Consider the following 23,076-nt stretch of genomic DNA (forward strand, 5'->3'; position numbering starts at 1 on the left):
TCAGCACTGTTCCATTAGCTGTTCTCATGTCAATGTGCAGCATTTTTGTCCATTTCTAAATACAAATGGCTGAACCCGATCCCATTAGTCGCCTCTTACGACAAGCATGGGTTGCTGAAGATCTTGTCTAAGACCGGTTCTTCACGGGTCACATGTGCATGTGTATGTGCATGTGCTGGGCTAGCAAGTCTGATGCCTGTTCGACACGAATAAGTGTATACAGCGCACTTTGAACAAGGGGAGTAACTCTAATTAAATAAGAGTAAGTAATGGACAAAGGGAAGTAACTCTATCTCTCATCAAAATACATTTTGTCATTACAAAATACATTAAACTGACACACCGTGATAGGACTGTTGAAAGTTCAAAGCCCGGCTCATGGAGGTTGTCATCAAATGATAAGGATGAGATTAGAAGTTATTTAGTGTTTAGCACTGCCTTCAATTTAATGACAAATTATCAGAGTGGAAGACCAGATACAGTTCAGTAGGCATCCGTAAGATTTGTGTATTCAGGAGGACCACTCAGTTTCTTTTAGATAAATATTTACAATCTTAAAAGTCATGAAATATATTGGAGAAAAGCAGGGAGACAAGATTAAAGTGTTGTTTTTTATAGAATTACGTGACTTGTCAAACATTCAGTCGAGTATCATTGTGGTATTTCTTCAAATCTGGAGAATAAGATCATGGTCTAGTTTGTCTCCCAGACCCTAAAAGATAAACTAAAAAGGAGTCAAACTCAAGTCTAGAATAATTGGGGAAGTCTTGATTGCCTCAGCTCGAGAAAATTAAGCATTGCTCTGGGCTCCATTTGGTGGCAGCGATGGTATAGAGAGCTCCGTGAATGGGCTATCACTGTGAGGAGCTTGGCGAGCAATGGACAAAGGGAACTAACTCTACCTATCTTCAAATCTGGAGATTAGATCATCTTCTAGTTTGTCTCCCCGACCCTAAAAGATAAATTAAAAAGGAGTCAAACTCAAGTCTAGAATGATTGGGGAAGTCTTGATTGCCTCAGCTCGAGGAAATTAAGCATTGCACTGGGCTCCATTTGGTGGCAGTGATAGTATGGAGAGCTCCGTGAACGGGCTATCACTGTGAGGAGCTTTTTGGTTAGCAATGGACAAAGGGAAGTAACTCTACCTATCTTCAAATCTGGAGATTAGATCATGGTCTTGTTTGTTTCCCAGACCCAAGTGAATAAATTAAAAAGGAGTCCAACTCAAGTCTAGAATACTTGCCTGGAAGTCTTGATTGCCTCAGCTTGAAGAAATTAAGCATTGTTCTGGGCTCCATTTGGATTTTCTTTTTCTTTTTGTAGATATAGATCTATATTTTTAAATAAGAAAATTTCATTTCTGGGACTAAGTGCTAGTCTTTTCACTATCACATGTGTTTATTTCACCAAAGATTCAGAAAGTGGCCGAGAGCTTGATGCATCTGCATCCATCCATCAGTGGAATTATGCCAGCAGTGACCAGGGCCGCTCCCTGGCGCCGCGGGCACAACCTCTCACTGCCAGACATGTAGATGCAGGTACCCTGTGTGGTGTTGGCTAGCTTACCTTCAAGTGTGTTGGGAATACGGTGTAGGGATGTGTAATCTGTTTGGTACTAGCTTATTAATTATCGCCTGGTTTGTGTGAAAGGGCTTAGTTTGATGGATAGGTAGTGAAGGATTTCAAAATGATTGTTAAGTATCGGGTGAGACTATTTGTCAAGTTGGTGAATGTTACTGTTTACCCATGGCATGTTGTCTCCTGGTTTCTGTATTGTATGCATGGGCCTTCGGAAAGAACTTCTTTCTTTTCTTTCACAAATTTGGAATAATTATTATGGTTCATGCCAGGTCAGTTAACTAATTTTATTGATAAAATAAAATAAGAAAATATTAAGGGAAGAAATTTAATGCATCATTCAAAAAAACATTTCAAGCAATATCTTTTTCATCAGGTTTTTTTTTTTTCAATAAACCAAGTTATACAAAAAGCCTCATAGTGCTGTTGTTTTTGACAAGGGGGAAGAGTGACATTCACTCACGTTTATATATATATATATATATAGGAATCTGTAAAATGTATATATGACCATTAGGTCTACAATCAACAAGAAGATGCTGTGTAAAGCCCTTGATTGGTAGCCAAGATTAAGGTTTTTAGATGAAAAATTCTGTTGGACATTTAAAACTTCATAAACTTTTATCTTTTGCAAATATGGAAATCCTACAATATCCATCATGAGCTTAGCTTGCCTGTGTTGTGTGTTGCTTGTCTTTTTAATGCTTGCCCTGTTTAGCCAGCCATACTGTTTCAGCCCATTCAGAGAGAGGGTATGATGATGAGACATTTGAGTCCGAGTGGGGACCAATCACAGAGAAGCCGGAGGAGGAGGCGAGGGCGATGCTGGACAGCCGGGAGCCCACCATGGAGCTGGAGCTTACTCCTCACCCTCCAACAGAACACAAAAGTCATGGGTCCACAGACCCAACAGATCTTGTAAACCCTTCTCAGTTAACAGACCTTACACTGCCTTCTGCTCCCACAGATCCTTCTCGCGAGTCTACAGAAACAAGTGTCACGAAAACTAAATCGAAATCTAGCAAAACTAGATCAGCCAGAACTTCTACACCCTCGGCAGGAGACACTGTGCTGAGTGAAAGGACAACTGAAAAGACCAGGATGAGTGAAAGGTCAAGGTCAGGTGACTTCAAAAAGAAAAGGTCAGAGGAAAGGTCAAGGTCTAATACAGTTAAGAGTTCAAGGAAAGAGTCTGATGCAGCAGATGATGAGGTTTTTGATAAGGATAACACAGCATCCACTGCTTCTGATGCACATCAGAGGAAGTCAAGCAGTATGGAAAGGACACCGAGGTCTCTGGGAACATCTGACATGAAAAGGAAGGAGTCTAAAAGCAGGAACAGGACACCTGTGTCTGGAGGGAGGTCAGATCTCGTCAGGAACAGAGGGAGTTCCAGAAACAGCCTACACAGTCGAAGCAGGAGCAATGATCTGAGTGAAACCACAGAGCAGAAACCGAAGAATGGTTTGAAAGAGTCCAGGGCTGCCTCTTCCAGACAGGAATCTGTAAAATCTGTGACCTCAGAAGAAATGGTTAACTCTAAGATGAACAGACCTGCCTCTACAGGAGCTGTTGCTGAAGAATGTCTACTGCCAAATATAAATGCTCCTCAAAGGTCCCTTTCTGTAGTCTCTGGCCGAACTTCTCCAGTGTTTGAGGAACTTCCGATCCCAGGATGGACTTCAAACAGAAGTCAGTCCCAGTTGACAGACAGGAGCAGGCTGAGTGATGGAAGGAAGAATGTGACCCATGTGATGGAGGCACCTAGTAGTTCTCAAGATGTCAATACTGAGGACAATCTGCTGTCCCTTAAAGGACGTAACAGTCCAGCAAACTCATTGAAATCTGCCGATCCAAAAAACGGTTCTGACCTGATAGAGAAGCTCCCTCCATTGAACCTGTCAGGTCTTGAAAGTCCTCCAGTTGACCTTGTGTCAGCAACTTTGGCAGAGGACAAGGTTGTGTCTGGGGGAGATGACACAGACGGACAGGAGGATGGTAAAGCACCCAGTCACTGTCAATCAATGTCAAGGCCACAATCTCAAGCAACTGAAATAAACTCAAGGATTTTGTCGGGAGAATCGCATCCCAGTGGCCCCCTACAGGTGACCGGTGAGCAGGTGTTTGTGCCCTCTGTACCACACTCACCTCTGACCAGGTCACGGTCACTGAGGTCATCAAGGTCAACAGTATCCAGGATTGATGAAGGTTAAATTGAAGTCTGGTTATTGCACGTTCTTGTTGCACATCATTGGTTTGCATGTTACCACCTCCAATGACTGAGCTTGTTCTCTCTTGATGCACACATTCGGTTTCAGATCAGCACTCTCTTCTTCACATTGTCTCCTTGCCTGTTACTTGTATATGATCATTCTTTTCAGGTTAAACAGATAACATGCTGTCATAGTAATATAAAACAATCTGTCAAGATGTAACCCACATGTGTGGAACAATAACCAATTCTTATACATTGTATGTTCCGCAAACACCATCAAAGCCACTATCAACTTCAGGGCCCACTTGCACAAAGCGATCTTAGCGCTAAGATCATCGTAACTCCCATACTTTAACATAGGCTTACAAAAATTGTAGTGCTAAGATCACTTGGTGCCGGTGGGCCCAGAACAGTGTCAAGGATGTTTTGGCTTGGTCAATTAGAAGGAAGTTATAAGCTCCAGCACGGGTGGCCAAGTCGTGTAAGGTGCTGCGATTCGCTGGGCAGAGTTGCGTCCCTTGGGCATGCCAGAAACCTATGATTGTGGGTTCGAATCCCAGTTCGCCTCGATTATGTTTCTCAGTCACTATAGGCTCCAGTGCAATTCACAAACATGTCCCTGTCTAAAAGAATCTGGTTTTGTCATAAAATTGTCTGCAGGTCAGTAATATGTGGAGACGTTCAAAAGTTCCTCATGCAGTGCAGAGCTATACACAAAGGGGTATCATATAACTATAAACAAATAAATCTAGTGCCTAACCAGTATAAGAAGATTAAGATTGCTTCACAAATGTGTTATCCAAAATATAACATTTGTGACATTTGACCACTTTGTATATGGCATTGTGTGTTCATAGCTTTCGGCCATGGGAACCATGCCTGTCGGAGGGGTACACAAAGTATGTGATCTAGACTACCAGTTGTTGAACTTTCATTTTTGTGGAAGCCTCGGTGGCTGAGTGGGTTAGATTGCTGACTTTGTGTGCTGGTGATTACGTGCCTCACTCTGGCAGTGTAGGTTCTAGTCCTGGATTGGACTTTACTTTACTAAGAAAGTGTTATCCCAAAAATAACATTTGTTATATTGTCTTCCCTTGAATCTACAATCTGGTCAAAATTGACCCCCTGTCAATGGACTGTGACATGTAAACAGCGCAGAGCTCTGAGGTAGAAGAGCTGTAAGCGGGGAGTAAATTACGATGATTTTCATGTAATTTCTGTGATTTTCAGATGAGTATATGGAGAATATCTACGTATTGGATGTCATATAAGCATGGATGTATCCAAAATGACATGTATTTCATTTTCTTCTACTCGAGGGAATGGGCGATTTAACTGCATGCATTGTTGATTTTGGTTTGCAACTAACGTTTGACGGTGCTGGATATAACCAAGTGTGTTTATAATATAAAGCTGATATTTTGTTTACAAAGAAATGTATAATTATTTCAATGAACAATCGAAACATTATTTCTTAATTTTGTGCATGCAAATATACATTTAATATGACTCAATGTATCATATTTTACTTCTTCATTCACAGACCTTGTTTTATACAAAATATTGGTAATCACTATATTGGGCATATATGTGAGTGTATGTACTTCTAGCTTGTATACTATTTATGAACATACGAAGAAAACTTGCCATCACAAATAATCCTTTCGTGTTATTAAATGATAGAATATTGTTAAATGTGAATTAGCTATCTTACAACCATTCTGATATTCATGTGTTCAATTTTTTTATAGTTTCTTTTCTCAGCAACCTCAGATGAAAGTATTTTGAATGTTACTATACCGAAACACTTTGAAACCGATAGTGGATTTTGGCTTTGATAAGTAACAAGTGAAGGATGCTCATGTCAAGAAGCGAAAATGTGAATGAGGATTTGAACTCAGACAACATTATTGCAATCTTGCATGCCTTCAGGTCTTACTACCATGTACCAATTTGTTTGTTTTCCTTCAGTTTGTCGAAAATTATTTCCCATATTCTACTATGCTTTTTCATAGTGTGCCAGTATAAAGATTTTATTGACAAAAGATTGCTGCCGACTGGACTGTCACATAACATGCTGCTGCTGTTGTTTCAGAGTCTTCCGCATCGGAGCAGCTGTTGGTGGATGCTCTCACTGAGCATGCTCAGAAGATCGCTCAGAGCGTGCTGAGTCAGTCGGAGGCGGGGCACAATCTGGAGGCAGACATCAGGGTGAGCGGTAGGAGGAGCAGAGGGAAAACCTGCTTCAATGAAACATCCTCGGTCGTCCAGTGTATTACCTCCATTCTGTTATCATAAATACCCTGGACCCATTCGCTAATTACTGTATTCGACGTAATAAGCGCCCAGGGCGCTCTCAAAATTAGAAATAGGGGGCTCTTATTAGAATATTATTTTGAGTTGAAAGATCGTAAATTTCGTGGTTTATGCCGACAGCCTGAAATGTTTATATACGACAGATATATTTTTCCAGAATTTAATTGCCCATAATTAAGGGTGCATATAACATACGAGTGCGTATTATACACAAATAAATAAGTCTTGTGTACATTAATCAATTGGAAGGGGTGCTAATTGAGATTGTTCACTAGCCAATATATTAACAAATATCGCCGTGGGCGCTTATTAGAGAAGGGCGCTTATTACGTCGAATACGGTAAGTGTTGTTTAGGAAGTAATGTTACTATCTTTACCGCTCTTTTTGTTAAACTTCTACAGAATGTCCCTCATATGTGTTAGATTTGATTGGACAGTTATGTTTAGTGTTAAAGTGGACTCAATGGATCTAGCGTGTTAATGACAAGAGGATGGAGGCACATGACACTGGATAATCGATGATGCAAAAGGGATTATCATATAGCTATATAGGTCATTGTTGTAGAGTAATGATAGCAGTGCAGTTAATAGACTCTTAAATAAGCAACAGGCATTTGTTTATTAATTTACAAAAGGTTCTTAGTTATTTATGATATGCAGCTATTTAATCGCAGCAGGTGTTTATTTTGTTCAGAAATGTCTACATCATGTATTTTCAATTTTGTTTCAAATGTTTCTTTTTCAATCCAACACTTGATGCGACATTTAATTATTCAAGGCAGGTGTATATATATTTTTGTCTGTTGGTTGATTCCATCAAGACAGGCATGTTTATTGGGGGCGGTGGGTAAGCCTTGTGATTAAAGTGTTTGCTCATCATGCCAAAGGCCTGGGTTCGATTCCCCACATGGGTACAATGTGTGAAGCCCATTTCAGGGCCCACTTGCACAAAGCGATCTTAGCGTTAAGATGATCGTAACTCCCATACTTTAAAATAGGCTTACAATAGTCTTAGCGCTAAGATCGCTTTGTGCAAGTGGGCCCTGGTGTCCCCAGCACTGTTATTGCTGGAATATTGCTAATAACAGCATAAAACCCAACTCACTCACTTGTTCAAGGATTTATTGTGTGTCTATTGAATCCAAGTGTACAAGTTGGATGTCATTATGTTCAGAAGTGCCTGTAAACCCTGGCAATTTTGATGTGGCGAAATGGTTGGAGCCCAAGACCTCGCAACCCCTTGTTGCATTAACTAAAAGGGTTATATTAACATTGTGCTTCCTATATTATATATGCTATGGGAGAGTCTTGGGTGTGTGACAATGATCAGGTCATTCAGTAGTCAATAAAATACAAAACATTTAACTCATTTTATTCTCAGTGAATTTTTCAAGTGATTTATTGTCTCAATTTCAGTTCCAAAGTGACCTGATCATTGTTTTGTGGGATTTTTAACAAACATACAATGATTTCTTGGTATTGAGGAGCCTTCTGATACAATGTTTGGCATCAGGCAGAAGGTTCTTACAATACAAGTTGTATTCCTAATACAATGTACAGTAAACCACGGTTATAACGTACTCAAAGGGACCACTAATATTATTTCGTCATAAACGTAGTTCGTTATAAGAATTTCGACTAAAATATACAATAAAAGTCTGAGACCTAGCAAGGTAATTATATCCATCAGTTTGTTATAAGTGTATGCTGTATGTGGTATTTACGTCATGGGAACACTCAGCTATGATTTCTTTTTACTGTCATTTTATTTCACTCATTTTATTCTATTACGAGGAAATGTTTTTGTAAGTGATCTAATGTTTGAGTTTGGGTTAACAGTCTTATAACATCTATCTCTTTGTATCTCCAATGTGAAGGGAGAAAGAGATTCTCTGATTTTTTAAAAGAATGTGATATTTACCTTAATTACCAAAACTTTGGATCAGAGTTTGGTTTTCAACAGCTAGAATTTCTGACTCCATCATATACTACTCAAAAGAAGTTAAGGACCCCCCCTGATTCTTTCATATGACTTTAATTAATCATGGCATGACAGATTAACTTCAGTCATATGAATCGGTTTTCTTTAACTTCTTTTGAGTAGTATATCTTGATGTGACTTTACAGTTTAGTATATTGTCAAAAGAAATTTTGGCTAGTGTAGGTCTTGAGAAATGATAGCAGAGTATATTGTAATTTAGTATTTAGCAATCAGTTGTATATTTAAAATCTGTATGATGGTTTGGTAGTGTATACATATTAGTACTTGGATAGTACAGAATTACTAATGAAGTCATATGATTTTTAGAAACTTGCTTTGTATTGCAATATGTTCATAGCAGATCTCTGTTTCAGATGTTTTAGTGCCTAGTTTTGTAGTTAACCGCTTCCTAATTGTAATTTAGCAAGCTGCAACATTGTGGGCTGACCGTCACCCAACCCGGGATATTTCTCGCAGTCAGTCTGTGCAGGAACCAACCAACACTGTAAGATACGTGTCGTGTGATTGGTCAATATTGCACCAATCACATCTGTTGTTTCACAGCCTCCATTCTGGTACCTTCTGATGATCAGGATAATTTGTTTATTTGTGACATTATGGGGACCGTTATTTATGTTTTTGAATTAACTGATTTCAAACTCTTTCAAACTGCCAAAATTATTCAAATCTTATTTTAGGGTATGGTTTAACTTTGAATAAACCAATATATATTTTGACAACACAGGTAATAAACATGTTAACTGTTTTGCTTCAATTAAATCATCTATTTAGCTCTGTGTTTTTATTTTGTAATATTTAATTCAGTTAATTCATTGCATGTTTTCATCTGAATTATGAGAAATTAACATTCATGGGGTGATGAGCTAAAGTAGTGAAGTTTGATGAACATTTCATAATTTGGCTTTCATTATACATGTATTCACATTTCACATCCATCGTGAATTAATCTAAAGTCAATATACAACTCAAAAGAAGTTAAAGAACAGATGGCTTGACAGATTAACGGTAGTAATATGAATGAACTGGGTGTTCCTTTACTTCTTTTGAGTAGTATATATACTCAATGGTTTCAAATCATCATCTGGTCAATAATAACCGTCAAACTGGTACTTACCTCCCTTTATCAGAATGGAGGCTGGTTGAGCACAGCTTGAGTGTTTGTGATTTGTCTTGATGCACTTTAGTTTGTGATTGTCACTGCAGTCTCTAACTGCATGCATTGAATGGTGGCAGGTTATACTCATGAATCTTGCTGATACATATTTGGACATTGAATTTGAAAACTGCTACGCACTTCACATAAATCAGTAAGCAATAAGGATTGCAAACTTGGACATGATGTCATTAGGAATATATGGTTGACTATATAACAATGGATATATTTTAGAAATTCATATTTTAAGGCTCATTTTCTAATTGATGGGCCCTGTTATCAATGTGATTAATATCTGAACACACTAATATCTAAATTATTTCATTATTGATAACAGTTTAATTGCTTGCTTAGTTTCTCACTTTTACCATTTGAAAAATTCTAACAATTCTAATTCTAACAAATTAATAATTAATGTGCTTTCAAATGTGGCATATTTGCTTTTACTTCAGATATAATTTACTCCCCCAAAATACTCTGTCCTATAAATTCTTTCCTGTTTATTCTGTCTCATATACCCTGTCTTATATTTTCTGTCTGATATACAATGTCCTATAAATTCTGTCCTGGTATACCCTGTCCTATAAATTCGGTCTCATATACCCTGTCCTATATATTCTGTCTCATATACCTTGTCCTATAAATTCAGTCTCATATACCCTGTCTTATATCTTCTGTCTCATATACCCTGTCCTATATATTCTGTCTCATATACCCTGTCCTATATATTCTGTCTCATATACCCTGTCCTATATCTTCTGTCTCATATACCCTGTCCTATAAATTCAGTCTCGTATACCCTGTCCTATATATTATGTCATACATATGTTGTTAACAGGAAGCTTCAACTTGTTGCATGAATTTAAGTTTTAAAGATGAGCTTCATTTATTTACTGTAATTAAGTTTTTTTTATTCTTCCTGAGATATTTGGGGAGATGGAGTAGCCTAGTAGTTAAAGCGTTCGCTCGTCACGCCAAAGACCCAGGTTCGACTCCCCACATGGGCTAAATGTGTGAGCCCATTTCTGGTGTCCCCCACTGTGATATTGCTGGAATATTGCTTAAAGCAGCGTAAAACCATACTCACTCTCTCACTCCTGAGATGTTTGTAATCTTTCTGTGATTGGCTTCTGACTGTACGTAACTGAACTATCTTTGGTGAGAGTGGCAAGTGTCAAGAGATTGAACAATATAGTCCCAGCATTCTGAATAACAGTTCTTTGATTACAACCTTCTCAGGATGCTATAGAACAGATCATGAAGAAGCATCGGACCACGAGCGCTGATCCTACTGCCGCAGAATACCGGGAAGAGATCCGCCGCAATCTTACAACTGCAGGTACAAATCTCAATCAATTATAAAACAAGTAAAACTATTATTTTTTATTTGTTAGATCATAGATCTTTTGGGGTGAAGTCAGAAGTCAAAAGTCAGAGGGGGGAATTTAAAATTTTTAAACTGGATCATGAATGGGGAAGCGGAAATAAGAAATATAAATTGATGAGTGTGCCATCTTTAGTGCCATTGTCTGCTGGAAGCTCTGCTTTTTGTCGTTTTTTTCTCAGAAGACAAAAAACGTTAATTTCAACAATGTCTTTGGATGAATGACAAGGGAAATAACTCCAGATGTATAAATGCGAGGAATTTAGCTACAATTCATCAATTTGGAGAATCTTTTTTTTTATTATGTCAAATTGAGCATCATAAGTGTTATAGGAGATTTTTTTAAAAACACTTGAGTAATCTTGCATGTATGTGGCGGCAAAAAAAAGAATAAGTGTAAATTTATCTTTTTCCAATTTTGAAGCAGATAGGGTCAGAGGATCCTTGATCCAACAAATAAATGCATATTGCCCTAATTATTAGTGGTCATCTGTGACACACTCCAACATGTTACAAGAGATCCTTAGCACTGGCTGCTACGTGAGGCAGTGGAGTGGCCTAAAGGTTAAAGCGTTATCTCATCATATGGAAGATCTGGGTTCAAATTCTCACCCGAGTCCAAACTATGATGCTTCTTCTTGGTGTCCCTGTCATGATATTGTTGGAATGTTGCAAGGAAAGGTGTACAACCTTCCTCGACCTCCATGTTGCAGTTGCCAAGGCAGCAGGTCTGACCCCGGATGCCTTTCCAGCTGATGCCGGGATCAGTGATGAGCTGTTGGAGGCACTGGCCAACAACTCTGTGAGCCCCGAGGACATCGAGATCGTCAAGGATGAGGAAAGTGGGCAGAGCACTCTCAGGTCTAAAAGTCAGCTTTCCAAGGCCATGGGAGGTGTGAAGGAGGGACACCTCTTTGTATCACCAGGTGAGGCGGATCTCTCTCCTATTCTTATCACTTTACAATTACAGTAGAACATGGATATAACCAACTACAAGGGACCGGAGACATCAGTTCATTTTACGCACTGTTCGTTTTATACGTTTTCGCTCGGAAACAGCTGCCATCTTGGATAAAACAAACACAATACATGTAATTGCAGCATTGCCCGCCATGATAGCAGGTGCTAGTGAAGTGACACTTTGACATAATCTCGTGAAATTTATGTTTGTCTTACAGACAAGATTAGTCCAGTTACAAGTAAGATAAGCATAAAGCAAGTTCAACAAATTGAATCGTCACCGCTGGTTGTGTTTATTCGCTGCTGATTCCGTATAGCCAATTGTCAGTGACACTTGACACTGAGTGAGATTTCTCAGTTCACTATACACGTCACTAATTAGTGGTATTTTGGCTTGTCGGGGATCAGATATCAGTTCGCTATATACGTTCGTTCGCTGTAGAGAGTTCGTCATATACACACATTCCAGGTTAGAATAGGTCCCCACTAACCCATGCTTGTCCCCCCGTGGTGATTCTGGGTTAAAATAGGTCCCCACCAACCCATGCTGGTCGAAAGAGGTTACTAAATGTATCGAGTGGTCACTCTCGGTGACTTGGTTGATGGTATATCTTCGTAGCCGAAGTAGTGGATTGTTGCTCACAATACCAATCACTGGACTGTCTGGTCTCGACTTGATTATTTACAAGCTGCCGCATATATGTCTGAAATATTGCTGAGTTCATCATTAAACAACAAACAAACAAATGTCCCAGTTGCATAGATAGATGCTCATGATATCAATACTGGATTGTCTGGTCCAGATTCTATTATTTACAGGCTGCCATCATATAGTAGGAATAACACTGAGTGTGGGTTTAGACAAAAACACAAGCACACTGTGACCCCACTTCTGTACCCTCTTCTTGCAGGAGGGGATGACGACAGCAAACCCTCCATCTCCATCCCATCAGAGAGGGTCTCAGTCAAGGACGTCGGGGACGTGGACGTCATCAGCTACGGAGTGCCAGAAACAGGGGACCTTATTGAACCTGACCGAAGGTCAAAGGGCAGCTCAAAGCACTCGTCCATCGTGGATGGAGGGTCGGAAACACGGAGCGTGAGGAAGCCGTCTGACGTGCCTGCTGCAGATGATTTTATGCAGGCTGTGAAGCAAATAGAGGAGGTATGTGGATGATATGGTACCGTAAATCTGGAAAGTTGGGCACAAGGAAATTATTGGGAGTGTCAAACAATAGCCTAAACTGCGTCTGGAAAGTTTTGCAATACCCTGTTGATGAGATTACCAAGGATCAAAGCTATCCCTTTGCACATGCTGTATTTTATGAGTAGAAGCAGTGGGATGAAATGTTAACTCCGTGTCAGTCAGTGCTTGTTTTAACTGAAGATGCATGTGTTGAGTAGGAAGGTTGGAGTAGTGTGTTTATCTGACAGTAGTCTAACTTTTGGTGCTACTCTATCACGTACCCTTGATGTCATGTCTACCATATCATGTCAACTTCCCCTCCATAGAAATAACTAGGTCTTCAGCAACCCGTGCTTGCCGTAAAAGGCGACTATGCTTGTTGTAAGGGGCGACTAACACAATTGGGTGGTCAGGCTTGCTGACTTGGTTGATGCGTGTCATCATATCCCAACTGCTTGGATTGATGCTCATAATGTCAATCACTTGATTGTCTGGTGCATATTCGATTATTTACAGACCGCCATCATAGAACTGGAATTTTGCTGAGTGCGGCGTTAAACAACAAACAAACAAACTGTAGAGTTTGTGATGTCACAATGGCACTTCAATTTCTCTGGGGATGTCTTTTTGAGATCTTAGTGCTAAGTTGGTCGTAACTCCCATACTTTATCATAGGCTTACGATCAACGTAACACTAAGATCGCTTTGTGGAACGGGGTCCCAGATCATTAAGTTCGTCTCCTAAGTACATTTTCTGGTATGTACCTGTGCACTTTCAGAAGGTAGCTGAAGTTGTCTCCCCTGCTGTTATTCCCAAACCAACACCAGAGGACGCCACCAGTGAACATGGCAGCACAAAGACAGGTGTGTCTAAGACATCTCAGAAGACCGATGACTCGAAGAGCGCCAAGAAGAAGAAACCAGTGTCCATTGAAGACAGGGAGGAGTTTGTTGTCGGTGAGAGACATTTGGTAGCCATTGTACTTTGGTGATCTTGATTTTGATAATTGATCATGATCAAGCTTTGAGTTACCATACAGAATGTCTGTGTAGTTTGCTAACACACCTTGTAGTGATAACAATTTTGTAATTTATTATAAAGACATAGATTACATTAATAAGGGAATGGTCATTTACATAGGGTGTTTGATGCACAATGTACTGAAAATGTACTCATCCTTCCCTAATGCTTGTCATATATTTGGATGATCCTCCCAATGTCCTTTGATGGTTTTTTTTCAGGACCCTACCTTAAAAGACCAGATGCAAAAATACTTTTATCATAAAATATCCATTTTTTTCATGACCCTCCCCAAATATTGGTATGTGTAGTATTTTTTATAACCTTCCCAGAGAGACTGTCGTATTGGCCCTCCGCTGATTCCCTCTGACCCATGCCCCTGGAATAAATGACCGGTCCCTTAACCTGTAGACATGTAGATGTTGGACATTAGTCGATAAAGGAGATGTATGTTTTAATAACATATTTAAACCATTTATGCCTACATTTCTTCACTGTTTTGTATTCATTTAATTTCAGGTCAAATCTATTCACATTGTCGTATTCGGAATACTTTTCAGATTATTGAAATGACGTGCTGGGATGTTTTTGGGACACTCAGTAGAACTAATGAAACTTGTTCTGTGACCAGATTGTTCCTGTACAGAAGCTCTGCACAACCATAAAGTTTTTTTTAGCAACTGTCAAAGGTCATAGGTCACCAAGATGGCGTCCTGTTGGAGAGGCATCATGAGCCTCAGATATATATTCAATATTACTTTATGTACAATATATCCCTATGTTCAATATATCCTGATATACAGTATATCCTTATGAACAATATATTTGTTCTGTTTTATCAGTTTCAATCATTGATTGAAACCCTTTACAGTGATGTAATTGATGGATTTCAGGAAAAAAACTAATACGAAATAGAAAATAAATTTAATCAGTAAAAGGTAACAAAGTTTTGGTAGAAATACTTTATTAATTTAAATGATCTCTTCCATGGATGATGTTCAGGATCTGACAATGGCAGGATAATCATTTCATGATATTTTAGTGGAAAGTGTGAAATATGTGAAACGGAAATACTTTGTCAATGTTTGGTCCTAGTTTGTGACAATGTTTGGTTGTTGAGTGTATTTGGCTGATTCAGCAGTTGTGTGTGTACAGGCAAAGTGGAGGACAAGAAAGAGCTGGAGAAACTGTACGGCCCGGTCGACCCCCCACCCCCTCCAAAACCATCCCCGCCTAAAAGTGAGGCTTCCGAGTGGTGTGCCAGTATAACTGTTACATTTGTTACACAGAAATATGTGAGGGTGTGCAGGGGGTACCCTTGTAGTCTTGTCAGTGATTTTCAGCGTTTTAAATGGTAAAAGTCGAAATTCAAGTGAAATGGAACATGAGTATTTTTTATATTTTCCTAATCTTATAATTCTGATACGTAATTATTGGTATGGAGAATATACAGATCCATCGAATTGTACACCCTCTGCACATCCTCATACATGCATCCAGAGTTTATTGAACTGATGAAATACGGTTTCAAGTGACGTAAATAAATCAGATCAGTTATTGTGTGTCACTAGACTTGTGTCTGTAGTGTTCAGTTACTGTGAAACCTCATGATATCAAATATCATTAACTTGATATCATCCTGGCACAATCTGTGTTACTATTTGCTATGGTATGATATCAACTACCAGTGCTCTGCTTGCTGTGATATAACGAGGATACGGAAATATCTTTTGGCCAATCAGACATTTGCATTTTGGTCACGCCCAACTTAAATCTGAGGTGCTGGATGTTCATGCATGAATAAAAAGAATAAACTCAAGTGTCTCTTTCAAAACATATGTACATGATATATATACAATTTATTACCATTTCAGCACAAACATATCATATAACTGTAATACTGATCAAAGTGGTTTTAAACCCAGCTCACTCACTCACTCACTCACTCCAACTATGGCCTGATATAAGATTTGTTTGTTGTTTAGCGCCACACTCAGCAATACTCCAGCTATATGACGGCGGTCTGTAAATAATCAAGTCTGGACCAGACAATCCATTGATTAACATCATGAGCATATATCTATGCAATTGGCATGACATGCAACAACCAAGTCAGCGAGTCTGACCACCTGATCCCGTTAGTCACCTTTTACGACAAGCATGGTGTCCTTAATGATATACTGAGTTGATGAGGTTTCTATATACATACTACTCAACCTTTGCTTGGGATGTTTCCATGGTTATCCCTAACAAAAGTTGAGTAGTATATCAGTTCACTGGATGCATGTTCAACATTGATGATTACTAACAGATGTTTGGTTCCTCCCCCATGTATGTCACCTACAAATCTCACTTCATGTTTGTTACAGTCAATCTCTGCCAATGCATGTTACAGTCAATCTCTGCCAATGCATGTTACAGTCAGTCTCTACCAATACATGGTCCATTACACAATCAGACTCGCTGATTTTCTTGAAACTTCCATCCCTGCACTGTTGCTTTGAAGAACTAAAAAATAATTAATATTGTGGAATTCCCTCCAAGCAGAATTTGATACTTATTGTGACGAAGAGAATGTTTATTTATAAATTATTTTCGTTTACTCTTGTAAATGTTTGAGCAGGTTCATCCGTCAAACAATGAAATCATTTATCTGACAAATAATATTTCAACAAATAATAAACACTAAACTGCCAAGTAAACATATGCCCCAGGGTTTCACACTGATAATTTGTTTACTAACAGACTGGAGTGTCATTGTCCCCTGTTAACTCACTTGTGTTCCCCCTCTCTCTTCCCTCAGCCTGGCCTCGGTTCTCACTCCAAGCCTTTCAGTGTTATAACCAGGTCCAATGGTCACACAGAACATCTCAGGCTACTGTTAGCCAATGAAATTCATTGATTTGTCTGGTATGGAATACCATTCAGTAGGTTTCATTGGGTGAGGTGTTTTTTAATCCTCGTATTCGCATAAAGGGTGGCCAAGTTATCTAAGGCTCAACAATTTGCTGTGCAGAGTTGCCTCCCTTAGATGTGTGGTCGAAACCTATGTGGGTTTGAATCCCTGTTTGCCCTGAGTTTGTTTCTAGGTTTGTCAGCTTGTGGGTTTCACCAGTGGCAGATGTCTAATACCTGCATCACTTTCCCCCCACTCCATGCTGACATGCCACAATGTACCTGCAATAGTGGTCAAAGTGGCGTTAAACCCAACTCACTCACTCTCTCAGTGTCCTGACCATTGGACCAGGCATTACACTAAATAACATGGCGAAATAAATGAACTGAAAATTAAGAGTCTTTAATGATAAAATAATATTTTGAATTATTTTTCATATAAATCTATCCAATGCTTTCCTGCATACTGTCAATGAATATTTGGACATGTGATAACAAATTTATTTAACCAGTAAATTCATTGAAATATTGTCAAGAAAGTACCACTATTTTGATTGGAAAAGGATGACAGTATGATCAAAATTGTTACTTCTTTTCATTTCTGTTGTCATAAATCGCAGTCAATTTTCAATGTATGTAATCTCAAGTGCAAGGAAAGAAAGAACCCGAAGTTGTTACCCCTCCAGAACCACCAAAGCTTGAACAGGAATCTCCTCAAGAAGGTAGGCAGTGTGTGAATTGTTTCCCCTTGAAGAGTATCTCATGAAATACTCGTATGAATTGTTTAGTACAGTGCTGGCCAAAAATTCAAACCACATCTCTAAAAAACCTGAAAACAATCAGATCATTCTTTTAGAAATTGCTTCTTACTGAAAGTCTATTTTTCAATTTCCAATATCACAGTGCCCACTAAGTTAGATATTCCACCCGACCCTCCAAAACCCAAGGAGCCAGTACCGCAGCCAAAAAACGATTCTCCTCCACAAAAACAAGACCCTCCTTTACCGCCAAAACCAAAGCCAAAACCAAAGCCAAAAAAAGAAAAGGCAGCACCAAGTCCACAACCAGCTCCACCTCCGCCAAAGGTGGAAAAACCAAACGCTAAAAAGCAGCTGCCTCCAATAAGGGAACCTGAACCCAAAAAGGAGCCCCAGACAACCAAACAGGAACCAAAGAAGGTTGATGAAAGCAAGGGTGAGAGATATGAGGTGTGGTGTGTTTGATTCTGCACCAAGGGTTTCATTGTCAGCACATGGTGTTAAAAGCACTGTGACAGGAGAGTTTGTGTAAGGCACGTGTTGTTAGCACTGATTCTAGGGCTAGAAACGTCTGTTTTGGGTACATGCTGTGGAAATCACTGTATCTGAGACAGAGAGGTCTGTTGTGGGAACATGTTTCTGATACGTACTGTATCTGTACCAGAAGGTGACGTGTAATGGTTTTTTTGGTTGGTTATATAGCAATGTGCAATGACTTGTGTCTGTGTGTGTCTGATTGTACTAGTCCGGACTACTGCAGGTTTTAGAGCACTAGCCTAATGAGCTACCATGCCACAGTTTAACATGGATACCCCACTCAGACACACAATATATTGACTCAGAGACGACCAATCTTTGTTTTATCCTGCTACAGCTGAGCGCCAGGTAGGATATCAAGTTCTATCTTTTAACATATTTTGGTATGATGCAACTGGAGACTGAACCACAGATCACAGACACTCTATCCACAACACCGCAGAGGCGGCTTCAGAACCTTAAAATATATTTGATAGCACCGTATCTGGACTGAGTAGTCTCTTATTGGCACATGTTTCTGATAAGTCCTGTATCTGAATCGGAAAAGCACTCGTTGACAGCACTGTAACTGAACAGAGAGGTCTCTCATGGGCACTTGTTTCTGATAAGTCCTGTATCTGAACTTGAAAAGCACTCCTTGACAGCACTGTAACTGAACAGAGAAGTCTCTCATGGGTGCTTGTTTCTGAAAAGTCCTGTATCTGAACAAGAAAAGTCATCACAGACAGCACAGGACCAGAGATGTCTCTCATGGGCACATGTTTCTGATAAGTCCTGTATCTGAACAAGAAAAGTCATCACAGACAGCACAGGACCAGAGATGTCTCTCATGGGCAGTTCTTTCTGATACGTCCTGTATCTGTTTAATGGTAACGTCTACTAAGAGGTGTGCTAGAGGTTGAATTCTGACACCACAGACCTGAAGGCTGGACCTGTGTCAAGGATAGCTCTGTGTGTATTGTGATGTGGCACCTGTGTGATGTGTGTTAATTTGACATCGCAAGATATGATGGTGCACAGAGTTATTGCATGGTTTCATCTAATGTTGCATTTCAGCCTGTCCATGCCATCTATACAATGGAAGTTACATGTTTTATAATGTGCAGAAAACTACAGTTAGAAGGGTATATCATGACATGAGAAATAACATAATAATATGCACAAATTTGTCCTTGAAGAAGGGAGCTGTCATCTTTGTTGTACAATCTTTTGAGTATCACTTGTATGCCCCTGATAGAAATTGATGGACAATTATTAAGTGGACAAAAAATGACTGAATCTTTTTTAGGGTGGTCAATTTTTATTTCAGATGGCTACTCAGGTACTGCTACCGCCATATATCATCCTGAAGTTAAGAACGTGAATATTATTACTCTTCTTCCCATGAAAAATGGCCAGTAAGGTTCTGGGTAGAAAAGGTCTTCAGCAACCCATGCTTGCCGCAAAAGGCGACTATGCTTGTCATTGATCAGGTGGTCAGGCTCTCTGACTTGGTTGATGCATGTCATCATATCCCAATTGGATGGATCAATGTTCATGATGTCAATCACGGGACTGTGGGTGGTCTAGACTCAATTATTTACAGACCACAGTCATATAGCTGGAATATTGCTGAGTGTGGCATTAAACAAGAAAGAAAGAAACCAACAAACACTAACAGTCCTTTCCGAAGAATTGTCTCCCCTCCTCAAACTAATACTTCTCTCCGAAAAGTTGTCTACCTCTTCCCATAAATACTCCTATGAGAAGAGTTGTCTCCCCTCCCACGATACTCCTTTCTGAAGAGTTGTCTCCCCTTCCTCCCACTAATACTCCTGTCTAATGTTTGGTATATGTCAACATAGAGATAATAGTAGAACCCACGGCTGTTGAGCCACAAGGTCCACTTCCTGTTCGACTGTCACTTCCTACAGAAGAGTTGTCTCCCGATCCTCCACCAAAACCAGCTATGATTAGTGGTGAGGTTTGCAGTGAAAACACATATCAACATCTAAAATAGTGTGCTGTATGATATGTAGACTATATTTAAAGGTATTTCAAAATATTAACCTCTGTCGGCATTCCGGGTTAGGATAGTCCCTAGCAACATTTGCTTGTAGGCGAAAGGTGCTTCCTAATGGATAGTGGGGTCAGAATTGGTGACTTGGTTCATAGTGTGTCATTGTTCCCCTATGACATCGGGGGGCACAGGTGGCCCAGTTGTCTAAGGAGCCGCGATTTGCTGTGCAGAGTTGCGTCCCTTGGGCACGCCAGGAAACCTATGATTGTGGGTTCGAATCCCGGTTCGCCCGGATTATGTTTCTAGGTTTGTCAGCACCATACCCATGCTTGTGGGTTTCACAGAAGTGGTAAACGTCTGAGACCTGCATCACTCTGGGCTTTCCTCCAACATTAAGCTGACACGCCACAATATAACTGGAATACTGTTAAAAGCTCACCCATGACATCGATCGTTGCTCATTATATCAATCACTGGATAGTTTGGTCTAGACTTGGTTGTTTACATGCCATCATCATGTTGCTGAAATATTGCTGAGTGCGGCATTAAACAACAAACAAAACAATCAAAATTTGAATGAAACATGAGATAATGCCATAATCTCACCTTACATTACCATTTGTGTGTGAAATGGGTTTTTCTTATAATTGTTTGTGGCTTGATATTGTATTAGTTCCTCTTGATCTTCGAGATGCAGCTAATTATACAGCTAAAGTGATGCAATGTGTGTTAACATGAGCTTACATCATGTGAGTTAAGCCATGCTGTATAAGTGTGTGTGATCCCTGCTGTATTATATTTATGTGAGATCCTATGCTCTCCTAACACTCAGAAAGGTTTGTGTATAACCTTCAGGCCAGACCAATTTAATTTTGTGTTTTCTGGATTTTCTTGTTCTTTAGGGCAAAATAATTTCTTTTTTTTAAAAAGTTTTGTATATTTTCTATGAAAAAAACCCCAAGAAAACATTCTTAGAAACCATGTTTGCAGTCAAACACAATATTTAAAATATTTTGTTATTTTTCTTTGTCAAATTTGACGTTAATTCCTCTAGAAAACAAGAAAATATTTTATTCTGGCCTAAAAATGTACCAATGACATTTGGACACAAGTAAGCAATGTCATTTCTTTCAACAGAATAATTGGCAATATAATCTTATGTGTCATACATTTATTACTTTATAATAATTATAAATACATTTCTTTGATTTCCATGATTAATAGAGTATCATACTGATATCAAACAGTAATATTTCAAACAGTTAATGAATACAGTGAATATAAAATAGGATATGTGCTTATACACATAAAATGTTGTAACAGTCCAACCACCCGTGAAGACAGAAACAAGGGCAACAACTCCAACAATACCTGAAATGGTTCAGGAGGACTTAGGTGAGAAATAGTCGAATGGAACATAGAAATATAACACTGACGGATATCAAGGAGGGGGGACCATCTTCAGATACCTACATCTGTGGTTTGTGTTGACTGTGCCTTAATAATGGTGTGCCCCTCACCCCTTTCATAATCTTAGAGGGGGCACGGGTGGCCCAGTTGTCTAAGACGCCGCGATTCGCTGTGCAGAGTTGCGTCCCTTGGGCACGCCAGAAACCTATGATTGTGGGTTCGAATCCCGGTTCTCCCCAATTATGTTTCTAGGTTTGTCAGCACCATACTCGTGCTTGTGGGTTTCACCGAAGTGGTAAACGTCCGAGACCTGCATCACTTCGGGCTTTCCTCCCACATTAAACTGACACGCCGTGATATAACTGGAATTCTGTTAAAAGCAGAGTCAAACCCAACTCACACACTCACTCACTCATAATCTTAGATCTCTCTATTGTGTATTGTGTGGTCACAATGGCTGCATTACTTAATGAGCTTAAGCTCCTGAATATTTCATTACAATGTATGAAAAATAAAACTTGGAAAAGTCACCTTGTTATCTTTGATAGGGGGCCTTAACATGTCAAATATGGTGAACCATGACCTTGCCTAATCAGCTGTTTTTGTTGGTAGTTTTTCTCACTGATTATTACCAGTATGCTAACTATATTAGTAGTGTAGAATGCTTCTTTCTTTTAAACTGATCATGCCTGTTTTGTTTTATTTTTAGGAAAGCTGGAGATATTGTTTATTTTTTTAAGAAATAATTATTTATTGAAGTTGATGTTTGAAGTTTGACATTAATAGGTCGAGTTGAGAAAAAGGCGGAGATATCCAGTCTTTATTCTCAGATACCACCTCCACCAACAAAGAAAGATGTGAAGGGTGAGGCAGGTTCTGATTGGATGTTCATCACCCAATCAACTGTCTGCTTTCCCTCCCTATTGTCTTGACATCTTTTGGTTTGGGTTTCTGTGTTTGTCCTTGCTTTAATAGAACGTGAACATTCAGGTGGGAATGAGGAGACTAGAGAATGATAGGTCTTCATAACAAAATAAGTAGTGTTCTGATCCTTGGATGGCCAGGTTTACACATTTCAGGTGTTAAAGTTTGTATTACATAACTTGGAATGTAAAACTGTTTACAAGAATGTGAAAGAACTTGAACAGGTCATAGGATGTTACAGCCAATATTGTATATGGACTTATGATATATGTGGCACTAATATCTTAGGATGTTGTATACAGACAATATCAGTATATGGACTTATGATATATGTAGCACTAAGATCTTAGGATGTTGTATACAGACAATATCCGTATATGGACTTGTGATATATGTGACACTAAGATCTTAGGATGTTGTATACAGCCAATATCCGTATATGGACTTACGATATATGTAGCACTAAGATCTTAGGATGTTCTATACAGCCAATATCCGTATATGGACTTATGATATATGTGGCACTAAGATCTTAGGATGTTCTATACAGCCAATATCCGTATATGGACTTATATATGTAGCTGTAGACATTCCCCACTGAATCTCACGTATGCATAGCCTTCCTAAACCAACTGACAACATGTTTCTGGTTTGTAAGTGTGTGTTTATGTACAACTCTTTGTAAATGCTTTGAGAATTTTTTTTCTATATTTTACAACCACATGTTTTATTTAAAT

The 23,076-nt window shown here is 39.2% G+C and overlaps 1 protein-coding gene across 3 annotated transcripts in view; it reads left to right on the forward strand.

The window, feature by feature from the left end:
• Positions 1–23,076, forward strand: part of LOC124110978 (titin homolog) — a 78,251-nt gene that overhangs the window by 44,449 nt on the left and 10,726 nt on the right. The window contains exons 15-24 of one of the 3 annotated variants that reach the window (XM_048382037.1): positions 1,413–1,538; positions 5,890–6,005; positions 8,516–8,596; positions 10,505–10,604; positions 11,363–11,575; positions 12,521–12,774; positions 13,575–13,752; positions 14,972–15,055; positions 17,359–17,433; positions 17,615–17,905. In XM_048382037.1, coding sequence (XP_048237994.1) covers positions 1,413–1,538; positions 5,890–6,005; positions 8,516–8,596; positions 10,505–10,604; positions 11,363–11,575; positions 12,521–12,774; positions 13,575–13,752; positions 14,972–15,055; positions 17,359–17,433; positions 17,615–17,905 — 1,518 coding nt within the window. Of the gene's footprint in view, positions 1–1,412; positions 1,539–5,889; positions 6,006–8,515; positions 8,597–10,504; positions 10,605–11,362; positions 11,576–12,520; positions 12,775–13,574; positions 13,753–14,971; positions 15,056–17,358; positions 17,434–17,614; positions 17,906–22,201; positions 22,280–23,076 lie in introns of all 3 variants that reach the window. The other 2 variants (XM_048382038.1, XM_048382039.1) reach the window with 2 other exon arrangements.

This window comes from Haliotis rufescens, unplaced genomic scaffold (genome assembly GCF_023055435.1).
Source record: "Haliotis rufescens isolate VD_foot unplaced genomic scaffold, xgHalRufe1.0.p SCAF_4, whole genome shotgun sequence".
Lineage (NCBI taxonomy): Eukaryota > Metazoa > Mollusca > Gastropoda > Lepetellida > Haliotidae > Haliotis > Haliotis rufescens.